Source organism: Anguilla anguilla, chromosome 3 (assembly GCF_013347855.1).
Source record: "Anguilla anguilla isolate fAngAng1 chromosome 3, fAngAng1.pri, whole genome shotgun sequence".
Taxonomy (NCBI): Eukaryota; Metazoa; Chordata; class Actinopteri; order Anguilliformes; family Anguillidae; genus Anguilla; species Anguilla anguilla.
The window spans coordinates 13091016-13113537 of record NC_049203.1 but is presented as its reverse complement, the minus strand read 5'-3'; the positions used below and the strand labels follow the sequence as shown (position 1 = coordinate 13113537).

At 41.6% G+C, this 22522-nt stretch overlaps 3 protein-coding genes across 4 annotated transcripts; 1 reads left to right on the top strand and 2 right to left on the bottom strand.

Moving 5' to 3' along the window:
- The first annotated feature begins 2874 nt into the window (after positions 1 to 2874).
- Positions 2875 to 6034, top strand: LOC118222668 (gap junction alpha-3 protein-like). Its single transcript, XM_035408431.1, has 2 exons — positions 2875 to 3104; positions 4484 to 6034. The coding sequence occupies exon 2, from the start codon at positions 4517 to 4519 to the stop codon at positions 5636 to 5638; it is 1122 nt and encodes a 373-aa protein (XP_035264322.1). The 5' UTR covers positions 2875 to 3104; positions 4484 to 4516; the 3' UTR covers positions 5639 to 6034.
- A 5865-nt stretch (positions 6035 to 11899) lies between these two features.
- LOC118223048 (voltage-dependent anion-selective channel protein 1-like) lies at positions 11900 to 17849 on the bottom strand. Its single transcript, XM_035409108.1, has 9 exons — positions 17706 to 17849; positions 15984 to 16053; positions 15449 to 15498; positions 14907 to 15059; positions 14723 to 14775; positions 13856 to 14083; positions 13345 to 13495; positions 12684 to 12741; positions 11900 to 12554 (listed from the first exon to the last, which is right to left on the bottom strand). Exons 2-9 carry the CDS (start codon positions 16048 to 16050, stop codon positions 12463 to 12465), a joined length of 852 nt encoding a protein of 283 aa, XP_035264999.1. The 5' UTR covers positions 16051 to 16053; positions 17706 to 17849; the 3' UTR covers positions 11900 to 12462.
- A 1132-nt stretch (positions 17850 to 18981) lies between these two features.
- LOC118223049 (S-phase kinase-associated protein 1) lies at positions 18982 to 21958 on the bottom strand. Of its 2 annotated transcripts, none has more exons than XM_035409109.1 (6): positions 21812 to 21958; positions 21157 to 21269; positions 20765 to 20838; positions 20125 to 20268; positions 19838 to 19978; positions 18982 to 19701 (listed from the first exon to the last, which is right to left on the bottom strand). In XM_035409109.1, exons 2-6 carry the CDS (start codon positions 21251 to 21253, stop codon positions 19666 to 19668), a joined length of 492 nt encoding a protein of 163 aa, XP_035265000.1. In that variant the 5' UTR covers positions 21254 to 21269; positions 21812 to 21958; the 3' UTR covers positions 18982 to 19665. The 2 variants fall into 2 exon arrangements, with proteins under 2 accessions (XP_035265000.1, XP_035265001.1); XM_035409110.1 differs by having other exon boundaries at positions 21844 to 21923.
- Between the last annotated feature and the right edge of the window lie 564 nt (positions 21959 to 22522).

Here is a 22522-nt window from a genome sequence, read left to right as displayed (position 1 = left end):
CATGGATTGGTGTCAGATACGAAGAGAACCCTTCATTCCAAAAATTCCAAATTAGGAAATGATTATAATTTTAGACATTGGCAGAAGTAGATTCTGTGACTTAATCCAAAGGAAGGGGGTTGGTGTCCAGTTGGATAGACTAGAAATGTATCTGCAGTCTGGTTTTACATGGGTGCTTTTTAATGAGACAGGATGGGATCATAGATTGCACTGGGCTATCGTGAGCACAATGGTTTGTGATTGTGTGTATTTATGTTTCATTTGAGATTCATCCTTGTCCTCCTGATTGCTTTGCTACCCACACCCATGTGATCAAAGCCTGCACTGTGACTGCACTACTTGAGACATTGTCTTTTTTACGTGGCTGTTTTATGATTTTTTTAGTTATTTATTCTCATTATTATTTGTTTAGTTTTTGGATGAACTCTTTGATTTTAAACAGTGTTTACACAGTGTCCAGCACAGCCCAGACCCAGTTCATATGTTATCTCTGATATAAATTGAACCATTTACATTTACAATTAACTATATTATTATTATTATTATTATTATTATTATTAGTAGTAGTAGTAGTAGTAGTAGTACTAGTAGTAGCAGTAGCAGCAGTAGTAGCAGTTGTAGTAGTAGTAGTAGTAGTAGTAGTATTAGTAGCAGCAGTAATATTAGGCCTAGTAGTTCATTCATCAATAAGACCACAGTAACACATTTCACACGTGGACAGAAAACAGAAACAGTCATCAATCATTTATGAGCTTGTCAAGAAATGTTGATGAAATGTCAGATCACGTAAGTGATTGGGCCAAATGCATAATAAATGAAATCCAGAAACAGATAAGGCTCTCTTTGTCCACCTCTGCAGTAGATTCTCAGGCCCAGAGGAGTCTGGGCTACCCTGCTTCATGTGGAAGTCATGAGTCATGTGGAAGAATGTCGGGTTGCTTGCCCATCGCCGTGCGCTGGCTTGACAGCCTGGTGGCCACAATTTCCACCCCTGACCCCTGAGGGTCACGGGGTCGATGGCCGATCAAGTCCTGCCATAAATGTTTAAAACTGTAGCTGCCTACTGCCTCTCTGCTCATTGCATCGAAGGAGATTAATTGCGAGGGGCTGTTGGGTGGCTAGTTATATAAGTCAGTACAGTCACAGTGTTACCTTGGGCCTGCACGGTACAGCAGTTCACATATTATTAGTTGCTTATCTTTAGGAAGTGATCTCAGGCCTTGTGAGTTAATGGGTGGCTCCATTGTATTTTAACTGTATGTCTCTGTCTCCAGCCGACTGTTAAATTGTATGTCATTACACTGTACATCTCGCACCCTAGTGTATTATCAGGGTTTGTATTGGGGGTTGGCATATGTGTGGGAGGGTTGCATCAGTGACAAAGTCCCTCAGGCAATGTTCAAATGAAACCTACTGTACACCGTAGAGGTCTGCCATGAAAAATCCCGCTGTCGTCATGGTGCTGGCATTAACCGTTTGTTACTGGTTACTCCGGCTCCAAAATGCTGCCAGGACACCTGTGCGGTGCTGTCATCAGGGACCACAGGTGTGAAGTGGTGCCAGCTATCCTCCTCCACACTGCCCTGCATCAGAGACAGCCAGGTTATCAGCGAGCTGTCATTCGGACCCTTCGACCTCTTTTCACCCGAAATACTCATCAGTGAGTCAGCTGCACCCTGACCGGGCACCATGGGGGGCAAGGAGGGGACGGGAGGGGACTGGGGTCATTCACCTTTTTCAGACGGGGACAAGGTTCCCGTAGCCCATGTCACCAAGATGGACAAAAGGCATTCTGGGTAGTTAAATCAGTCACAGGACCATGAGATGCTACTTTAATTTTGGCAGTCTGGCATAAGGGGACTTGGATTTCATTTCATGCTGTTGAGTTTTGAATATCAGCATTGGGAATGGAGACGGACGGAGTGTAGCACAGTGGGTAAGGAACTGGGCTTGTAACCGAAAGGTCGCAGGTTTGATTCCCGGGTAAGGACACTGCCGTTGTACCCTTGAGCAAGGTACTTAACCGGAATTGCTTCAGTATATATCCAGCTGTATAAATGGATACAATGTAAAATGCTATGTAAAAGTTGTGTAAGTCGCTCTGGATAAGAGCGTCTGCTAAATGCCTGTAATGTAATGTAATGAATGGCAGCCCTAAGTGAATTGAGGTTGGCTTTCCCGGTAAATTAGTCGGGAACCCAGTCCCAATTAACCAATCGAACAAACAGCTCTTGCGAGAGGGAATCTCCGGTTATTTGCCGAATAATTTTAAATATATTTCTTATTTGTTTAACATGGACCCTTATCTGTTTTTTTAAAAATTTATTTTCATACAGCTGTATATTTGCTAAAGTTTATTGGGTGTTGTGCTTAATGGTACAATGACCGTGCCCTTCCATGGATTTGAATGGCCAGTGCCTGAGTCACAATCTCAGCTTCCCAACCTTTATAGCAGCTGTCATCTAGATTAATGATGTAGTTTAAACCATCTGTGTAAGGATGCAGTTTTGTGTCTTAGAGTAGACCTGGAGGCCACTAGTCCCAGTTCGTGGGCCCCACTGCCTGTAATCGACAGATTTTACAAGTTACATCCAAGCAGTACTACCACTTCCAGTCAGACATTCTCCATGTCACTAACCCCCCCCCCCCCCCCCCCCCCCAAACTCCAGCCATTCCTTTATGTGACAGTAGAAACCGTCCCCTCCATGAGCTTATATTTAGAACCTAACTCCCCCCTGCAAGACCAAGGGCCCCCATTGGACGAAACAGCTGCCACTCAGTCAGCCTGCAGCGGTCTTCATAGCTCACATTGGACGATGAGAGTGTGCGTCCGCAGCCAAATTTAACTCCCGCACTAGGAGGGGGAGAGGGGAAAGGGTAACAGGGCGAGACGGGTGTCAACACAAGTCTCCCCAACAAGTCTCTGCAGCCTCACTGGACCTTCAGGCTGTTTCTGGACAGACAGAAGGTTTTAAAAGAACAAACAAATCGGCAACTGAAAAGTTGAATTTGTTGCAGAGGAGAGAGGCTGTTTGGGGGAAATCTGAGGGTTCCAGGCCCTCTGTGAGTGGAGTCCTGGCACTGGAGATGAGATCAGCGATCAGGTGGGTCTCTCCCTTTCGTCATTAACCCCCCCTTTACTGAGTGCAGAGGGGACAGGAAGGTTGGGTGAGAACCAACTGCCTGTTTACTGATCTGAGTTTATATTATTATTATTATTATTATTATTATTAATTTAATTAATTCCAGGAATTGCAGACAAAATTTATTTAGCTAATAATAATAATAACAATAATAATAATAATAATGATAATAATAATAATAATTCATACTGTCACAGTCCATTTTCATGTGCAGGAGTCACAGGTGATGAAGTCTGCACACAAAAGGGTGTCAGGGAATTGAATAACCTACCAGGATTTCGTGTATTTTATGCCACACATTTCCAGTGTTTATTTTTATCACTCGATAAGAGCATTTACAAAGTGATTGAAACATAATGTAATGATTCCACTGACATTCACACCAGTGAAATGAAACACTGCACTTACATGCGGTAGTTATGTGGGTGCACAATACATAGTAGCAAAATACAATACAATTGCACGATCTTACAATATTGAACAACAGTCGCCTTGGGAAAGTGAATTGACCTATAAAAAAGTGCAGTATTAAGGAAAAGGGCCAAGGCACTCTGTCACCTAGTGAAAAAATGGATAAAAACAAATGGGCTAGAACAAGACAATGAAACAGACCAACGTGTATTGACACTAGGTCTTCATCAAGGCTATAAAAACAATAGATGGCACACAACATATATAAGCCACACCTAATACATTCCACAGGTGTATAATTGGTAAATGCACACAATATACAATAGAATACAATAGATGGAACTATATGAAGCCCAAAATATGTACATAAGAGGGGATATCACAGTCCAATAATCACACCAAAGATTAGAAATACACTAAACATGAATAGAAATACATGATAGAGTTCAGTGTCCCATTGTCAAATTATCATATATGCTATGCAGAGCGATGTCTCTTATAGACTACCAACATCCAGGCATCCTGCATCCTGTAATGTGTACTGTACTAGTGGTTATGAGAGAGAAAGAGAGGAAGAGAGAGAGAGAGACAGAGAGAGACAGAGAGAGAGAGAAAATACACACATGCCCTTCACCTGATGCACTCAGGCTCAAATCTGACCTGTGAGGTTAGCTCAGGTATGTACAGCTGACAGTCATAGTGGGTCAGTGGTAACGCCTCAGGCATATCTGACCTACATGTAAGATGGGTGGGTGACACTTAAGATATATATTTATGAATATCATTGAAACATGATTATATATATAAGTTTGGGGATATAAGTTTGTTACTTAATTTAACTTAAGATTGTTTTATGGAGCAAAAAGTCTGCCGTTGGTATTTTCATTGTTTATTTTCTGGGCTATTAAATGAACTGTGTCTCCCCATAGGGACGAACACAGAAACAGTGCTGAGCAGGAACGATGGCCGACTGGAACTTGCTGGCGAAGCTTCTGGAAAAGGCCCAGGAGCACTCGACAGTGGTGGGGAAGGTCTGGCTGACAGTCCTCTTCATTTTTCGCATCATGATTCTGGGCGCGGCTGCGGAGAAGGTGTGGGGCGACGAGATGTCTGGCTTCACCTGCGACACCAAGCAGCCCGGTTGCCAGAACGTGTGCTACGACAAGACCTTCCCCATCTCGCACATCCGCTTCTGGGTGCTGCAGATCATCTTCGTCTCCACGCCTACGCTGATCTACCTCGGCCACATCCTCCACCTCGTGCGCATGGAGGAGAAGGCGAAGCAGAAGGAGAAGGAGCAGGCTCAGCATGGGAACGGCCACGCCCACCCGCTGCTGCCCAACGGCAAGCCCAAGAAGCCGTCGGTCCGGGACGACCAGGGCCAGATCCGCCTGCAGGGGGTGCTGCTGCGCACCTACGTCTTCAACATCATCTTCAAGACCCTGTTCGAGGTGGCCTTCATCGTGGGCCAGTACTTCCTCTACGGCTTCCAGCTGAAGCCGCTCTACACCTGCGACCGCTGGCCTTGCCCCAACATGGTCAACTGCTACATCTCGCGGCCCACGGAGAAGACCATCTTCATCATCTTCATGCTGACGGTGGCCTGCGTCTCGCTGCTGCTCAACCTCATCGAGATGTACCACCTGGGCTTCAAGAGGTGCCAGCAGGGCATCCAGTACAGGCGCTCGAAGCTGGCCTACGAGGAGGGCTTCAAGCCGCCCAGCGAGGCCGCGGTGCCCTACGCGCCCGGCTACAACTTCTTCACCCAGCACCCCACCGGCCCGTTCCCGCACGACATGCCTGCCCTGGGGGAGTCCGAAGTCCCGATCAACCCGTACAGCACCAAGTCCGCGTACAAGCAGAACCGCGACAACTTTGCCGTGGAGCGGGGCGACAGGACCGAGGAGGTTTGCAACTCCAGGCCCGCCAGGGACTCGGGTTCGACCGGGGGCTCCGGCGAGGACTCTGCCGCTGGCTCCGCTCCTGGCTCCGTCCCCGGGTCTCCGGCGGAGAAGACGAGGAGGTACAGCCGATCCAGCAGGCGCAGCAACAACAGGAGTAGAGAGGACGACCTGCGGGTCTGAGGATGGACAGAATGGGAGATCTTTCCTTCATTCCTTTCTTCCTGCCTGCCACTCGTTGGCTTTTTTCTGTGACAGACCCATATCGTGTGCTCTGGGCAGAGGGCGCTGTATTGCTTATGGCAGTTGCGACGGTAGTGCAGTGTTGGCCGAGGTTCTTCATTACTGACGATGTGGTCAGAGAGCACTGGTAGGCAGGGAACTTAACAGGCGTTTGGTTTCCATGTGAACCTGTCAGTCTTTACTTTTGTGACGGGCTCTGTCTGACATGTCGCCCACAGTGTTGTGCGACAATGTGGTGGGCTTGTAGCTTGTGGAGGGTTGTACTTTTAGCGACACATGTAAGAGTTACCTAGCCCATGCTCTTGCGAGACAGAGCCACAGTAGAAACGTGTGAGATGCACAGACAGCTGCTGGCCTAGGAAGCTCCTCTCTGTGGTGTTCCACACCTAGCTGGTATTTTTACAGCCAGAGATTCTATGTCAGTCGTCACATGTCACTCAAATGATGTTTTACTTTGAAAATGCTGTTCTTGTCATCGTAAATACCTTAAATTACATCACCAAAATACCTTAAGGTGTATATATCTATTGTGTGCAATTGTATTGCGTTTATAAAATGTACTGTGCATTGTCTAATTATAGACAGAGCTGTGGAGGTCTGGGGCTTACTTTTACTTTTACTGTTTCACTTTTCACAATTAAACTATTTCTCACATACTTCTCAGCCATAAAGTACCATCCATTTAGTCATTATCATGAAAATACCTGCAATCAAAAATTATTTTGTCTTACACAGTCATTACTATCCCCAGTCCTATTCCTATTTGTATTAATACTATTGTTTACTATTTGCGTCATCTATCTGAAAAGTCTTAGTTTGTTTTTCTCTGAAATACTTCTAGTGTACCTTCCTTTTTAAATCAAATAATATAATGAAGTCACTATTTACTGGCTGTGATTAGTTCATTGTAATTATGCAAATCTTTAAAAAATGATCAATGATCATTAGCATTTAATGCCATAAATTATACATGCATCTCACAAAATATTATTATTATTATTATTATTATTATTATTATTATTATTATTATTAAAAGGTTCTGTGGTGCCACAGCATTATTCAAATGGAAAACACTATCGATGGGTTTATTTTGTCTGAACTGGCAACCTTAGAAACCATGAAGAATGAGAAACAGTTTTAAGGGAAGATCCCTTACGGCTCTGCCTTAAGCTTGTGAGTGCTCTGCCGCAAAGACACTGATCCCCCCCCCAGGACGAGGATCCATTCTGCCCCCCACGCTGTGTGGAGTCCTCACTCTCACCCACAGACTAGTGACCTAGCATGGAAGAAGCCTTCTAGTTCTCACGGTGATCCGCACATCGCCAACACTCTCAAAGTGCTGGGCAGGATTTCAGCAACAGATACCTCTGGAATGTATTTCTGGATTTAAACACTGAAATAGACAGCAAAGCTTCAAAGCAGACTGGCTCCAAGAGATGTACAAAACTGCCACCAAAAAGATGCAGCAGTTCACTGGCATGCAAGCCCCAAGTGCTGAATACATGTACGGCCCAGTTCGCTGTGCAATTTCCCAGACTGGAAATGGACTTTTCTGAATTCCGTTTTCTTAACTGTGCGTATGGCTCTGTTAAGCCTCTCTTAAGTGTGATGTCCTTGTACAGTATGAGGTTGACGCTGTGATGTACTTGAAGTAAATTAAAAAAAGATTGGTTTCCTTTTTTCTTATTCTTCTTCTTGTTCTTTGTCTTCTTCAGTGATGTCTTTTTAAAATGTGATCTGTGACATAATGAAAATGATTTGTTTATAAATAACTATGGTTATTTGATTTTTTTTATGTATAGTGCTAAAATACAGGAAGAGTAAAATACAGGAAGACAGAAAAAATATGAAACGGGCTTACAGGCTCAGTTTTCACCGAACACCAAGTATTTCAAATGCCGGCAACAATTTTTGAGCGACCATACTAGCTAATGACTGTTTTGCTGCCCCAACATACTTAATACTCTATCTATACTACTTGCCCTCATTTCTTAAGAACGGAGCTGGAGCCAGGTTTGTTAATTGAATAGATTTCAGTCAAATAGATTTTCTCTAATGATGGTGATTAAATAACTGATAACTTAAATAACTTTGACTAAATAACTGTAATTGATCCAACATCATTTAAATCCTCAGAAAAGCCACCATGGTGACAGTTAAATTTGGTTCCTGATTGGTTGCCCTATATATCTCCCTCCTCCCACTTGGCGTGTTTAGAACACCAGAACCTCCATACATTAAAGGCTATTTTTGCATGGCCCTTTGAGCGATAGTGCTGATGAACTAAAACAAAGTCTCAGAATAAAAATCAGCAACATCTGTTTATCTAAACACCATATTAATGATTTTGTTCATAACGCTTTCACTCTTGATTACAGTAAAGTGTACAATGTTTTGAAAATTGTAATTTAAATTGTTCAGATCAATGATATGGCTATTCTTAGAAAAAAGAGTTTTCTTGTTCTCCTATTTCATCTTATCACTCCTGCATTCAACATTACAGCACATTTACACCTGGCCCCCTGACCAAGCGGAGACAGGCACTGGTGCCTGAGAAACATGGCAGAAACCTCACCTAGAAATTAATGAATTTCCTCCTCCATGCAAGTTTTTATTCACTTGACATTTCATCAGCTGTTTAATGGCCTCTAATGACAGTAATCACTTGGATGTCTGAGGTGTTCTTCTAACAAATTGTGTGCAATGGATACTGCATTTGTCGCAGCTGCAAGTGAGAAAGCGTTCTGGGATATTGCGAAAGACTTGTCGGGAGCTTTGCTTACGGCTAAATGTTCAGTGACAAATTGAGTTCAGTAACTTCCATTTTGGACTTGTGAGGGCTCCTGTTACTGACTGGGAGAGCATATTTGCGATGATTTTAACATAAATGACTTGATTTGAAAGGGGACAAGGAGCTTTTGCAAAAATAGTTTTAAAACTTTATGGACGTGACATAATTTTTCCAGCTAGCTAGAAGATAGGGGTAAAATCCAAGGCGCTTGTTTATTTTGGGGTTGTGTGACCCCTGGTGTCTTGTTGCGAAGCTCTTTTTAGACAGTGTGCCCAAGCATACGCTTCGCTTAGAAGTCAGTCAGTGATCCAAAAGGGTTAAAATTAGACACCTCTACATCCATTCCTGAGTCACATACCACCGTACACCTCCAAAGCTGAGCCACACTTCAAAAATCCCCACTCTTGGATACAGATCTGCCCCAAAAAGCCTCACGTCTGTGTGAGCTAGTGGCGGAGGGAGTTGGGGTGGGCACGGGGTTTACTGGGAATATCGTTTTTTTTTTTCCTTCATCAAATCCACTTTCATATCAAAATGAGATCAAAAAGAGAAGACTGTTCACCTGTCTGCACAGTGGCAGGGACATGAGGAAGACGAGGGCCATTTGGGTTTAAAATAAGTGAGCTCTAGGGTCGGCTTTCAGAGTTGCCGCCAACACGTAAACATCCAGGCATGTTTCAGGAGTAAGTGTATATGTTCTAAATAAACACATGGCGCACTAAGATAATTCCAGGAAGGTTGTAAGGACATCGACAGTGATTAGTTTAACAGTTCTTCGGTGTCGCTCCAATTATGTCTGAGAAGCCAGAGAAATTTAAAGATAATAAATTATTTTCTCAAAATATATATCAAAATTTCTCAAAAATTGTTTCTCAAAATAATCAGAGAAATGTGAAGGATTCATTTTTATTTGCTGTTTGAAAAGGCACAGCAAACTGTTTTTGTTATACTCCCAGATATTAGCTTCATCAACTGTAAATTTAATCTATAACAGAATTGAAGTTTCTGATAATCATATTTGTCCTTATGTGGCAATCTTTAAACCTGGCAGACAAACAAATCTTTTCAGCTTTTGCTTACACATCACAAAAAAGGTAGAAATGTATTTACAACACACTGAAGCTACATCGCACATGGGACACAAATGGCTTTCATGCATGAGCCGTCACTTTGCAGTAAGTCACTCTGCGACACTTACCGTACAGGTGACTGTAATGCCAAAACATAGAATGATGTCAGTTCCTGAGCAACATGGCAGAAACCTCTTATGGAAATAAATGAACGCCCTGCTCCATTTAAGTCACTATTCACTTGACATTTCATCATTCGTTTTATGGCCTCTGATGACAGTAACCATTTAGATGTTTGCGTGTGTTTTCCTAACAAATGTGATGTAATACCTACCACTTACGCTGTGGCTGAAAGTGAGAAGGCATTCTGGGATATTGCGCCTGAGAGCTTTGCTTACGGTTAAATGCTCAGTGACAAATACAATTCAAGCAATTTCTATTTTGAATTTGTGAGGGCTTCTGGTACTAACGAAAAAAGTAGAAGCGCATTTCCGACAAACTGCAGATGCATGACGCATGGGACAGAACACAGTAAGTCACTATGCAATACTTACAGAACACGTGACTGTAATGCAAAAAAAAAAATAGAATGATGTCATCATCAAAGTGATGACCAATTAGATGCCTGATCCCTTTATTGAGTCATTGCATTTTTGTGCCCAACCCCTCTTGAAAATTAAGGTAAGGTTAACTGGAGAGAAATTGCCCCAAGATATGAATGTGTGAGTGAATGTGTGTGCCCTGCGATGGACTGGTGAACTGTCCAGGGTGTGCTCTCGTCTCTCGCCCTATGCATGCTGGGATAGGCTCCAGCATCTCCCGCGATCCAGAACAATAATAAGCAGGTATAGATAATGGACTGACGGATGGACATACTGCCAACCATCAAATACACACAGCAACAATCTGAAACACCTGTGAAGCCATTTGTCCTGAACATTATGGTGCCCTGAAATTTGAGGGGGGCTATGTATAAAAAGTGCTGTAATTTCTACACTGTAGCCACATGTGAATTATTTGATTAAGAATCTAAAAATGTGGAGTACAGAGCCAAATCAAGAAAAAAATGTCTTTGTCCCAAACATCATGGAGCTCACTGTACATGCATATGAAATATAATTTTTTGTTTGGAATATTAGTGCTAATATGTGTTTATTTTACATTTGTCAGTAATCTGTAGGGATTTTAATGATGTCTAAAGGGTTCAAGTATTTAAAATATTTGTTTAATTCAAGTCTGATAAGTATGAAAGAATATGTATGAAAGGGAAGGGATCACGTACAGGAACCTACTCTATAGATGCCCATCTATTGGCTCTCTCATAAGCACTCAGCACCACCTAGTGGACATATGCCCTTACAGCTTACACTCTAAATCTTAAACCTTTACACCCTTACCCTGAAAATCATTATGTCTCACACTATTTCCCCCTTATACCTTTAATCTAACCTCCTTACACCCTTATAATCCATTAATTCCCTTTAGCTTTACCGCTTATCCTTTACAGTCTAACACCCTGACTCCCTTATTCCATATTCATATTCCATAATAATAAAAAAGCAACGTCACATGACAAAACATCACACATCTCATCTGCAGTGTCTGTCTAAGTCCCTTCCAGTGCCCCTTTCCCCCACTACCCCTGCTCCTGCTCCAACCCTTCTGCCTAAACCCCTTCTCATACACCCACATGCCCATACAAAACCAAACCAAATGAACCCAAATTAACTAAACACACACAGCCCCATCATTTATTTCACTTCCCCAAGTAAAAGAACTAATCAGATACACCGTGTGTTTGTGTGTTCTGTATGGACAACAGTCTAAATATCCCACTGAATGTCCCCACTTTGCCCAATGCATAAGCTTGAAGAAGGCAGAAATGTGCGCAGAGCATAAAACTGAGCATTTTATTGCTGTTCCACAAACCTGACAGAGGTCTGGCCCCCATTCCTCATTGATAATGGGGGGGGGGGGGGTTGTTTGTGTGTAAGATATCTAGCCACATGTAATTGAAGACAAGACGCAAAACAATACACTCAAATGCCTTAATGAACCAAAAGAGGTTTAGTGTCTTTGAGAACAGCAGCTGCAGAAAGACCTGATCTAATACCCAACCACCTGAAGCCAGCCTGCAGGCACCTGTCGTTCACTCATAATGCCTTTAAGGCTCTTGTTAGTTTCCAACTGTCAAACGTTGTTGCCTGGTAATCCTAGCAACCAGCTAACAAACACTAATTGTTGTTAGTGTTAATTAACAAGCAAAGAAGGAACATAACAAAACAAAACTGACAGCCAGCAAATCACTTAAGTAACTTTTCAGCAATAGCAGTTTTACCCAAGTGACATCACCTCTAGAAAGTCAAGGCATGATGGAAGAATGACAGAAATGTCAGCAGTGTCTCTCTACCTCTGTGTATCAATCATGGGAAAGGAGCATTATTACAATTCAGGCCCAACATCCCTGGTGTGTTGTGCAGAAGAAACAGCTCCACCTACTGGACAGTGTGCAGTAAGTATTCACATGGGAGGAATACCTTTTGTCTAAGCCTCTTCATTACTTACAGTACAAAAATAAATAAAACGGTGTTCAAATTGGATAGGAATGACATTGGATTTTCACAATTTCAAAACACTTTCTACGAACTACGGTTACACTACTTTACATAAGTCTGATCATCACCTGCCAAGTACTTTTTCCTGTCTCCAAAAATGACTCATACTTAGGGCCAAATTCCCAGAGCAAATTAGTGTTCTTTTTTTCAGTTGTACACTGGCAGATCCTTTCACATACTTTTGACAAGACAACACCTGCATCCCCGGTGGTGAACATACAAGGGAAACATGAGGCTGCATGGTTACTGAATTAATTATTTAAGTCAGGATTGTGTTGCTCCATCTTCCTAAGCCTCAAACTCCAGCCCCAGCCCCAGCTTGTGGCCCCCAGAGGCAATGTTCCTCCCATCCAGAAGAGCAGAGAGACTCAGCTTGACTCCTGTGGGAAAACCAGGGGGTTGAGATTCCACTTCGCGTTCGACTCAGTACTATACATTGCTGTCAATGTGTTTGAATGCGTTTGTGGAAGCACGCGCTGGTTGAGGCATTGCACCTGCCCACCACTTACCAGGTTTCAGAGCTTGAGTGTAGCCCAGGCCCACCAGGCTAGAATTGTTGACTTTGGCCTGAAGAGATAAAGGACTGATTAGAACAGCAGGACTACAAAGCACAGTAACCGCACTGGCTGGTCACATTTAGGTGCACATGTGGTCTTTTGATAGGCTCAGCACATCTTCATTTTTACACTGAAATGGAAGCTATGATCCTGATCAGCTAAGGGAATATGCAGAAACAAGTGAATACAGAGCACTGAAACTGAATAAAACCCTTGTTCTGCTCCTGAGGTTGAAATTAACAGCCTTTGCTTACACAAAACATTTCAAAATAATTGAGGAACTCTCAATATCCCAAACTGACTGACTGGATTCCAGTGTGGTCAGGAGATGATGTTATTATGGGAATTGTCCTTACACAGGCTTAGAATGCCTATACTGTTCCAAACAAGTTATGTCACAGCCACAGAAAATTCCAAACATGCCACATAAAAAAAGTTACAATTAATTTTGTTGTAAATAACTAAATTTGAATAAAGTTCCTTCAACGATCCTTGTGACTTACAGAAATATAGTTGTATGTTTGGAATATCTATGCTAAAATTCCAGGAATATTCTGGAAAACCAAGAACCAATAAATGGACCAAAAGCTTTAATATCACCAACTGCACATACCGAGAAGGAGGCGTCAGCGTCAACGTGGTATTTGGCCGCGATGCCGAATCGCGTGTTGCTGTTCCCTGCTGTCCAGGCCAGGTTGACACCTGTCTCCAGCTTATCGTTCACTTTCTGGTAGATGGAGCCTCCAAACTCTGTACCATCGTTCCTGAAAGAAATCCCAACAGAGCATCATGGGATAGTACTTCAGAAGAGAGTGTTTGTGTGCATGCACGTTTATTTGAGAAAAAGAGATAAGGTTGAGAGAGAGAGCATGCGTGAGAGAAAGAGAAGAATATATCCACGTCAGTAAACCCAAAAACCACAAACAACTTTAGAACGAATGTGTAATATGCACTCAATTAAAAAGTACATCTGAAACATAAATATCTCATTCATATCAGGTTACTGCATTTGAAATGATCATATCTGAATAAACTTCACTGAAGCTTTCTTAAAACTGTGCACATAAAACACTCCTCACAAATTTGTAATTTTAGTTTAGATTGGATATGACAGCTGAACTTACACACTGGTGTGCAGCTGGAACTCATCTGTCCTGTAGCCCACAGCAAAGTTGCTCTGAGTGATTCTGTTTTTCCCGGCTTCGAAGGTCATCTGGTACCCGGCCAGCCACCCCTCGAACCCGACGACCGCCGCGCCGTGCACGGCGATGCCGTTGATGTCGTAGTGAACGTCGCAGCCGACGTTGAGCTGCTCTCGGCTGTAACCGGCCAGGATCTTGCCGCTCTTCTTGCTGGGAAAACAGTGATTTTGTTAGATCTGTCCACAGAGATTTATCTCGTCTCAGTGCACAAGAGCGTCTCCTCTGGTCGTTTAAGCGCCTGCAGCTGTAAGTTACATGTAGCAACGTGTGCAGTCCCTCCCAAGAAATAAGTGCACATGTCATCTGGTGGACTGCAGTGCAACCTACAGCTGGCTTCTTAGGACAGTGTTTGCGTGAATTCTGGTTGATTAAGGGAAGGGAAATGCAACAATGGTACAGGAAGTACATACGGGCACTCTGAATTGGGAAGAAATAAAATGGAGAACCTACAGCAGAGGTGGGCAACGAGGGCCAAATCTTTTTCTGGTTTTCATGCAAACTTCTGTACTTCATTACTTAACATTGGTGGCATCTGACATTTTAGCCACATTTCTCATTTCTTGATAAGCACATGAATGACATCTGAAGACTGTTCTTGTGTCTCTATATGAAACGTTTTGCTGTGATGTCATCTACGAGTTAACCAGTGTTAGTGTGTACAGCCAACTAGCTCATTTAGCTAGGGTAAATGGTGGAAACAAAAACCTTCATACACACCAGCCTACCAGGGCTGGAATTGCCCACCTCTGACCTACAGAGCGCAGCCTGCTAACACAGCTTGTAACTTACCCTGTGATTGGCGAGAAGGAAGAGTCAATGGTCAGTTTCAGTCCTTTAACCAGCTAAAAGGGCAAGCAGAGCATTTGTGAGTGCACTGAGACAGTGCACGTATGAGATTGCAGAGTGTACTTTGTGTGTGTGTGTGTGTGTGTGTGTGTATGCCTATGTGTGAGCGTGCAAAGTGTGATGTTACCTGATCTTCCAGCGTGATCTCTGTGCTCAGGGTATTGTCTGTGTTCCACTTCTCATTAAAGGTCAGTCCGTGCTCTGCCCACTTGTACTTTGTCTGCAGATCTCCTGTCACTTTGCTGGTCTCTGTGTTGGCTGATCCAGAGCTAGTGAACTCCTGAATTCAACATACAAACATAACTAAAATCACCTGCATGCCACTCCCAATATTACCTGTGTGTCATCCTATTGGCCCATGCAATGAGTCACACAATTAACCTTATGTCAGACGCTCCCAGCATAGACGAGACAAAACTACTGAATTCTTTAACTGTTGTCTTCTCATTTTTCCTTTCAAGATTATAAAAATTTATTTTAAACATGAATTTCCTTTTAATTGTGCCCTGTGGCAAAGCACTCTGACAACTGAAAGTTTAATGAAACATAAATAGTGTGAAGAGTAATTATTTAGTTGTGTGGACCCAACTGACAGGCTCCCACATTCTATTCATTTTTAAAGGAAATATTAATATATTCAAAACCTTACTCTGTCCGCACAAAACTCACCAGGCCATTCTCTGCCTTGGTTTTCAAATCCAGCTTGATAAGGCCAAACCCTGTGACACAACAAAAGGGAACATAATTAAAAAATAAGTAAAAGAAATAAACAGGCAACCTAAAGTGTTTAAAAACAGAAAACTGCACATTCTCATTTACATCTCAGGCGAGTCCGGCAGTGATAATTCGCAATTGTACAGACCTGCATTTAATCTAACTGACACTGCTTTGCTTAGCTCAGCCTTTCTAAAGAATTAATTATTTACCACGAAAGGCTCCTCGCACCAGACATACATTTTACGGTGTAATTTAGCCATTTAGTCTGACTGCAATTATGCAAAAATGCCTTTCTGTGTTTCACTGGCAACAAAAATAAACTGGTTTCTAAATGGACAAATAGCTTCTGCTAATGAGCAGGCCAGTATGAAGGACTGAGAGAGGTGGGAGAAAAATAGCCTCAACCTTACAAGTCTGGAAGCTATACTAGTCATTTCTAATACAGAAAATAAGCAAATAATAATCCTAAAAGGAATATAATTATTACCATAACCCTTGGTGAAGACATCTTTAGCTGGCTTGCCAAGGTCGGCATATACAGGCGGAACAGCCATCGTCTACAATGAAGAGAAACAGACTTTGGGTTTGTTACACAGGCCAACTATGCTCTTTACAGCCTTTCAGATACAACATTCAGATTTCCGTTCAGCTCCATATTCACACTTATGTGCAAATATTTACTAGGGTTACAAATGGACAAGCACTCAAATTATTTGGGTGTACCGTATATGTGAATACATACAAAACCATACCACACAAATCCTAATCTGTCTGCCAGCAGAATGCCAATATTATTGCCACACTGGCCCTGAATCATTTTATAAAACCATTTTTAACAAGCTATCAATTTTCACCAGTATTTATTTTTTCAAAGTTCTTATTTAGTATTATGGTATCATGTTTCCTGGATATGCAGGAGATTTCTGAAATTATATCAGGATCCAAAGGATCAAATACGTGGAACTAGGTCTGACTGTGCCTAATGCTAAAGCTAAGTAATTTGTAGGCATTCAGTCACTAGGTCTCTCCAGAGGTGCAGGATTACCAAACAAAATCGCTCACAAAGGCAGGAAGCGTAGCACTAATGCTTTTGCAAACAGGCCACAGGAATGTTACACAACACCCTCATCTACAGCCCTGCGTCCAGTTGTGGGGACCACTTTCTTAGGGCAAAGAAAAAAGAAAGATAAAGAAAAGGGTGAATCCAAATATCACGCTTAAAAGTTACCAAGAAAGACTTGAGTCATTCAATATCTTAACACTCAGAAAAAGATGAATTGGAGGGATACTCGATTGAGGATTTTAAAGATATGAATAAGTGGATTATGGAATTCATATCGCGTTGAGTTCTGTCAGTTGAACAAAGGAGGGCAATAGATTAGAGGGTTTCGACACACAACGATAATTCATGGAAACTAGTGACAGGGGTCATTTTCCACTTTCTAATGCAACTAGGAAAAGAAAATTCAACACCTAAATTTGAGATGTCATTGTTTCGACTCATTAATGGTTTTGCATTGCTTTTATTTATCTCGTCGGAACAGATTATCTACAATTAAATTTGAGCACAAAGAAATATGATCGCGTTTTTACTTTTGATTTTTTTGGCCGATATTTCCCATTGACTGGCACTGCACAGTCAATATTTCCTTTAACATATTTTGAGAAACAGACTATGGCTTATTTTTGGCTTATGTAAAAAAGCAAATATAAAGCATTTTAAAAACAGAATTATTTCATAAGAACATACCATGTCGCTCTATAAATTCCATGGGTGCATTTTAACGCATAACAGAAAGTGATGCTGCAATGAGAGCCCCCTTCCCACGAAGGTGCAGTGGGCGACGGATAGCGGACAGACTCACGGACGTGCATCCGTGCATGTGCGGTACCATAGCTAGACAGCTAAAGACCGCTTTCAGTGCCAGAAAATACGGTTGCTCGATAGATAAACACTTTGCTCCAAGCAGGAGTTTGTAAAATGCCGAGTACTGTTAGTACGTTATTGGTATTCCATCCATCCTGAACATGAGCCTAACCGCAAGGTACTCCTGTTAAACCGAGGCCTTGCACATCACACGCGACCCACCCACACCGTGCGTGTTTTCACGCACCCAAAGGTTTGTGTATTATTTAGAGTTCAATGTCACATAAATACAATACAAGCAACAATCGGCACACATCCTCTTTCAGCGAAAATTTCACAAACCTGTTTTGAGAGTCGCTCCGTGAAAAAACCCAGCCAGCTGAACAAAGGGCGGAGTCAGAAGAAGATTCGGCGCAGGACACAGGAAGTTACACTGACAGCTCGGACAAATCAGATTGATGATTTGAAAATGATGATTTGAAAATGTTAGCATGTAATCTATAGTGAATTTTTGAGATCACTTCATGCCAATATGATTCTTTTTTCTTGTTTTGAGAGATTGTGCATTGTACGCCTATTGTTTGTTTCATGTATCTGTTGTAAGTAGTCTGTGAATTTTCAGTAGAAAACATACACACGATGGTAACCCCGTTCTTTTCCAACAGGCTACCCAACATTTTGTCAAAATGCAACAAAAATGAAATCCTATTTGGCAAACGAATATAAATGTACGAGTCAATAAGACATTGCACTGACTAACCAATTTTACAATCAAGATTCAGTATGCTTTTGAATGTATTTATTTGGCTAGAAGAAAAATCTTCTTCGAAATCCAATTGCAGACAAGAAATGGGAATACTAAAACGGAACATCACTGATTAGGCAATAGCCAACCATTAGCAGAATACTTCACACATTCAAAATCTCTCTTAATGAAATTTAACCAAATAGCATCACAGGACCCTCTTAACCCATCTTCAATCCCCCATTTAGCCTATATAACAATTAATTTCATGCAAATACAAGGGCTGCCACTTGAGGGAGCTGTTTGGTGCGGTTTGGTTACAGGTCTAGCAGGCTTGCTTAAACGGAACTAGGAAGAGCTGCGAGCCTTCGATTCTACTGCGCGCAGTACCGAATGACTGAAGTACTAGTGCACTAGTTGAAAACCTCAATTTAAAAGTGGAATTCAGTTAGAATGGACAGATTCACAAACTTTGATTTGATCACGAGATGCAATGCCTCTTATAAATGAATAAACCCAGCAACAAGCCTGCAAGTAAGCTTGCAGTCTTTTGAGGCTGATTCACCTGGCATTCATTGCTCAAACGTACCTTTTATCCACACTGACAGTTATGTAGTATCCAAACTCACCTTCTAAATCCTCCTGTTGTCATGCTGGATCTAAAATGGCCCCATCCTGACTTTAATTTCAGTGAAAACCATCAAAAAACATTTGACACTGTGGACACAGGGTATACACATAATATGAAGACAAGTATCTAACTGTAACACAGTGTTTGTAGTTCACATGCAGACCCCACCCCCCTCCTGCACAGCACTTTGAGATCATGTTTAACTCATTAAAAAACATTTCTTAAATCCAGAAATACACCAATTTCTGCAATCACTCCACGTTTATTTTAGTCATTTAATAGTTCACTTTCACAGCTCAACACAACTGAAAGTTTTCTGCCGCTGAACATTAAACTCCAGCTTTGAGACCATATATTATCTTCTAAAAGGTAAAGTCCATACAAATCCATATGACACAAAACACATTTATGCCAGTTCTTCATGTTACATTTTCTTAATCATCAACATTTGCACAAATTCCTTCATTGCAAAAAGGTTGCATCAATTTTCAGATGTACTTATAAAACGTAGATTTAATCTGCAAAGTCAAATAAAATAAAAAAAGCTGAACGTATTTCAATAAAATACTAAGTCAAAAGAGCCTCTGGTACAATGGTACAAAAAAAGCAGCTTAGAACAGAAGGGTCCTCATGGCTCAGAGCAAAAGTACACATTTTTATTTTTAAACTGGAGAAAACTGAAACCTCTAAACTAGATAAACTATATGACAATTACTTGCAGCAAACAAGCAATGACAATGGCCATGCTGGGAGTGCAAAGCAGTGCCATTCGAGTTCTCCAAGTAATATTAACCAGTAGGGAGAGTGTAGTGCACTCAACATTTGGAACAAGGCTTACAGTGTCAGTGCTGAAGTGAGTCAGTGCTGCAGGGTGTCAGTGCCACAGCGTGCGAGTGCTGCAGTGTGTCAGTGCGGCTTTGCGGAACTCATTTCTCCTCACACCACTGGTTCTCCTTACGCACCTGGACAGGAGGAAAAACGAGATAATGCACATCATCCATGTTCACATCTGTCTGTTTTCAACGCATTGTCTGTGACCACAGCCATGCATTTTGGTCACCAATTAAAATAATAATAATAATAATAATAATAATTCACCTGGGCTTCCTCTTCCTCTGTGAAGTCATTTTTGATGTTGAATGTCTTCCTTATTTCCTCTGGGGTTTTTCCTTTAATCATATTCGCCACCGTCTTGCATGTCACATCCAACAATCCCTTAATGTCCAAGTAGTTTGCAGCCTGAAATTTAATTTAAATAAGAAAATAAGTGGTCATAAAATTCTTTCGAACTCTTTGAGGGTTCAGAAAAAAAATCTGCAGTTAAATCAAACTGAAAAGCTACAACGCGAGCCTGTTTCAACCACAGTGCAGCGGTCCAAACCCACCAGAATCAGCTCGAACAGGGTCCCCTGGTCCACTTTGAGAAACTCCTGGTCCCACACTGGAATGTCGTCTGTCCTCTTCTCTTTGTTCTCATCATCCTCCGGGGGCGGGGGATCGTCTTTGTGGTGAGTGCACCACTGTATCACCTACAGGAAGGGTTAGTAAATTAACCACTTTGATCATAGCAATAGTGACCCGCACTGGGGCAACCAGGGTTTAATCTACAGGGCTCAACCTGTGCCAGCACTGTCTGTGGTACCCAGCTGTTTGAAGCCAGGGTGACTGAGCCATTCAGGAGGAATGCCTGTCCTTGGGCTTTTTTGTTTGCTCCCAGTTTTCATTCATTCTCTGTACCTGCTCTATTCGTAGGTGACAGCGACTATCCCCTGTGGGACCACTGCTGACAGCTACAAGCCAAGCATCCACATTCATATCTACAGTGGGCAGAAGGGGATCTGGTAGTTTAAATTCAAGAACGTAGAAAAGCAAAATAAGCAAGAAAGAGTTTGGGTTCCATTCTAAATGCACCGGCACATTTAAAAGCATTACTGAATATTCACTGGTATGTCTGGGGATGGTATGTCTGTGTGCAGAAAAAACATATTACACTTTAAGGTAGCCTATGTTATCTGGACTGTTTACCTTTTTTAATATGGCTGCATTGACATTTGGAAGAGGAACAGGGTCATCATCCCCTTCATCATCCATCCCCAAATCTGTACCAAAATAGCAATTACATTCATGGAATACAACTGTCAGTGATAGCGTTCATTGCGAGTTCATGAGTCGGCCTTGTTTCCTACAAATACATTACGTTCAATATTCACACCCCATCAAAAAACTAAACACCTAAATATTCGGCCAATAGTGTTTATGACAAGACAGTGTTGTGTCAATTCAGTTTTTGTATATTGCAGGTTGATATCAGCGTAAGGTTTGAAGGAATGAGGATTAATTCACCATGCTTCATCTACGCGAGTTCTGTTTTAAAAGCCCAAAGCATAGCTGTGTGTTTTCACGTGCATTAAACTTACCTTCCAACATGGTCTTAATGGTCACCGATTGCTTTGCGATTTCAACATCCACTTCAAATATCTCTCCATCAGAGCTCTGCAGTTTAATGGTCGGCATCTAGCGAGAATTTTAGCTTAAGAGATAAAAGGGACATTTTATCAGCTACTTTACAACAAACCCAGGCTAGCCAGCTACCAATCAAACCGTGCTATACGAGTATATTTACATAGTTTGGAAAGCACATACAAGATCTCATAATAAAGAAAATGATACGACACACTGACGACAAGTTAACCAGAACATTCGGCTATTGTTCGCTAGTGTCAAAACGGCTACCTAGCTATGGCCTCGAGTACTTACTTCAGACGGTTAGATGCACAAAGAAGCGAGCTGTCTAGATCTAGATAAAATCACTGGCCTATATATGAAGTGGCTGAAACATACAGAGTATTTTCTCGGTTGACAGTACATAGTAGCCTAGTCTTGCCATTAATATGTCCTAGCAACCAGACTTAGGTAGCTAGTAGTAGCTATGTATGTTAGCCAGCCATGTTGCTAGCTTGCTAACATTACCCCAAATAAAAAGTGCACAGTTAAACTCAACAGATACATCTACAAGATATGGGAAAGTATAGCAAACCACAAACCGTCATCACACAATTACGATATACTTACAATTAATATATTATTGTTTAGAAAGTAATTACAAAGCTTTGTGAGACCAGTCGGTGTAAAAGGACGTGGAAATTCTTTCGTTGTTTTTGCCAAGTAACTGCTGTGACTCCTTGCATAGTAGGCCAATATAAATACCTATGGATACACGCCACATTGTTCATTATAAGCAGCTCATTATGATACTACTAATTTTATAGCGCTAATATTAAAATATTTTTATAATTGTCAAACGCTAGGGTACTAAACTTAGTAATCTAAACTTTATATATTTTATTTCAGGCAATAGTAAGGACACTCGTGAGCCATCCATTGGCATCCAAACAGGAGAGATCTAGGATATTCCACGACGAGATTTAATACGAAATACAAGACGATATTGATACACAAACGTTTCAGGGGTACGTTTCAGCCATCTGACATTTACTATTTTTAATTCTGTTGCGAGTAGGGATCATTGTTAAAGGCTCTTCGGAAATGTGTTCGTTTCCTACTTCTAATTTATAGGATAACGAAATTCAAGTTAACCAGGTAATGTCACAATTAACGTTACAATAATAGATCTGATTTACACAGCTTTACACCTACATCATGTTAAATCTTTCCAATAATTGTCTGTTTGTGTTAGGTAAATTAAACTTTCAAACAAGGTTAGAAATATTATTTTGTGAATTTAAAGAAGTCTAACACAATCAAATAGTATCTTGAGCCTGC

What these genes read in the sequence shown, in the direction of transcription:
- LOC118222668 (XM_035408431.1), top strand. Translation starts at nt 4,517, where the DNA reads ATGGCCGACTGGAACTTGCTGGCGAAGCTTCTGGAAAAGGCCCAGGAG.
- LOC118223049 (XM_035409109.1), bottom strand. Translation starts at nt 21,253, where the DNA reads ATGCCGACCATTAAACTGCAGAGCTCTGATGGAGAGATATTTGAAGTG. An exon ending in CATTAAGACCATGTTGGAAG is followed by an intron (nt 20,839 to 21,156) that starts GTAAGTTTAATG and finishes ATTTTGGTACAG; the next exon opens with ATTTGGGGATGGATGATGAA. An exon ending in CCCTGTTCGAGCTGATTCTG is followed by an intron (nt 19,979 to 20,124) that starts GTGGGTTTGGAC and finishes ATTAAATTTCAG; the next exon opens with GCTGCAAACTACTTGGACAT.
- LOC118223048 (XM_035409108.1), bottom strand. Translation starts at nt 16,050, where the DNA reads ATGGCTGTTCCGCCTGTATATGCCGACCTTGGCAAGCCAGCTAAAGAT. An exon ending in AGATCACGCTGGAAGATCAG is followed by an intron (nt 14,776 to 14,906) that starts GTAACATCACAC and finishes TTGCCCTTTTAG; the next exon opens with CTGGTTAAAGGACTGAAACT. An exon ending in TTCCAGCTGCACACCAGTGT is followed by an intron (nt 13,496 to 13,855) that starts GTAAGTTCAGCT and finishes GATTTCTTTCAG; the next exon opens with GAACGATGGTACAGAGTTTG.